This window comes from Chenopodium album, chromosome 4 (assembly GCF_948465745.1).
Source record: "Chenopodium album chromosome 4, dcCheAlbu1.1, whole genome shotgun sequence".
Taxonomy (NCBI): Eukaryota; Viridiplantae; Streptophyta; class Magnoliopsida; order Caryophyllales; family Amaranthaceae; genus Chenopodium; species Chenopodium album.
In genome coordinates, this window is record NC_137837.1 from 9,844,794 (window position 1) to 9,846,052 (window position 1,259).

Below are 1,259 nucleotides of genomic sequence, written 5' to 3' on the forward strand. Positions count from 1 at the left end.
ATGAACAATACTCTTCCCGACCATCTGATTTTCGAAAAAATCCTCCCAAAACTCCCTGTTAAATCCTTACTTCGCTTCAAATCCGTTTCCAAATTATGGCTTTCCACTATTTCAAGTCACAAATTCGTACAAACCCACCTTAAATTCTCCTCATCTCGCCTTCAAGCTCTCCTAATTCATGGCCTCTATCTTTATGAAGGATCCAGTGTTTTATCTTTTGATGAATGCAACAATTTCAAAGGAATGGTTGAAATAGATTCCAATCTCATCTCATATTATCCTCATTATCCTTCTCAACGGGGTCTAGAATCTTATGTCATCGGTTCTTCTAACGGGCTAGTTGGCTTGTTTGGAGTAGATTATACCTTGTATATATGGAATCCATCAACAAATCAATGTCATGATGTTTCTTTTCCTGATTTTGATCTTAATCATTGTAACCTTCCCGATGAAATTACAGGTATGGTATTCGGTTATGTATCTTCCATTGATGATTACAGGATTGGGTTACTACACGGTGAGGAAAATTGTTGTTATGTTTTCGTTTATTCCTTGAGGGCTCGGAAATGGATAGAGATGCCTAGCATTGATGCGAGCAATGATAATTACGACTTCAGGATTGGTTCTGACGGGGACCGATGGGTAGTGGTTGATGATACTCTATATTGGACTCCAGTCAAACTTTCCCTTTTGGGGGGCGAGGAAGCTCACATAGCTGGGTTGAATTTAGTTAATGGGGAAATGAAAAAGTTCCCATTGATGAATTTGCTTGTTGGGTATTTCGGTTGAATGGGTGTTTGTCGATGTGCTGTTACAAGTACGTGAAGGGTGACAATTCCAGTCGCGTTACTGATGTGTGGATGTTGAAACATCAACATGATTGGAAATCTTGGGTAAAAGTATCGTCTTTTAATCTTGGGAATGTGGAGTTCCTTTGGTTATTTGAGGCAGGTAATTATTTAGTGCTTGAAAACACCCTCAATCTGCTTATGCTGCACGATCCTAGTCATGTAGCTCTGGATCAAGAAGAAGAAAGTACTGGTATTCGATCTATTCACGCTCAAAATTTTATTGGAGGGGCTTGGGGATATGCAGAGAGTCTTATTTCTCCTTTTGGAACGACCCTATCTGATGGGAATGAATGAAGATCACTATGAAATTAAAGAATAAGAAGACAGTAAAGTGCCCTAGCATATGTGCTAGCTAAGAGATTTAATTTTGTATTGAAAAAATATGTGTACTCTTTCCGTCTCCAAATT

General features: G+C 38.8%; 1 protein-coding gene across 1 annotated transcript; it reads left to right on the forward strand.

The window, feature by feature from the left end:
- Positions 1–789, forward strand: LOC145627615 (F-box protein CPR1-like). The gene has a single exon (XM_081679980.1). It carries the CDS (start codon positions 1–3, stop codon positions 787–789), a length of 789 nt encoding a protein of 262 aa, XP_081536106.1.
- The last annotated feature ends 470 nt before the right edge of the window (positions 790–1,259 follow it).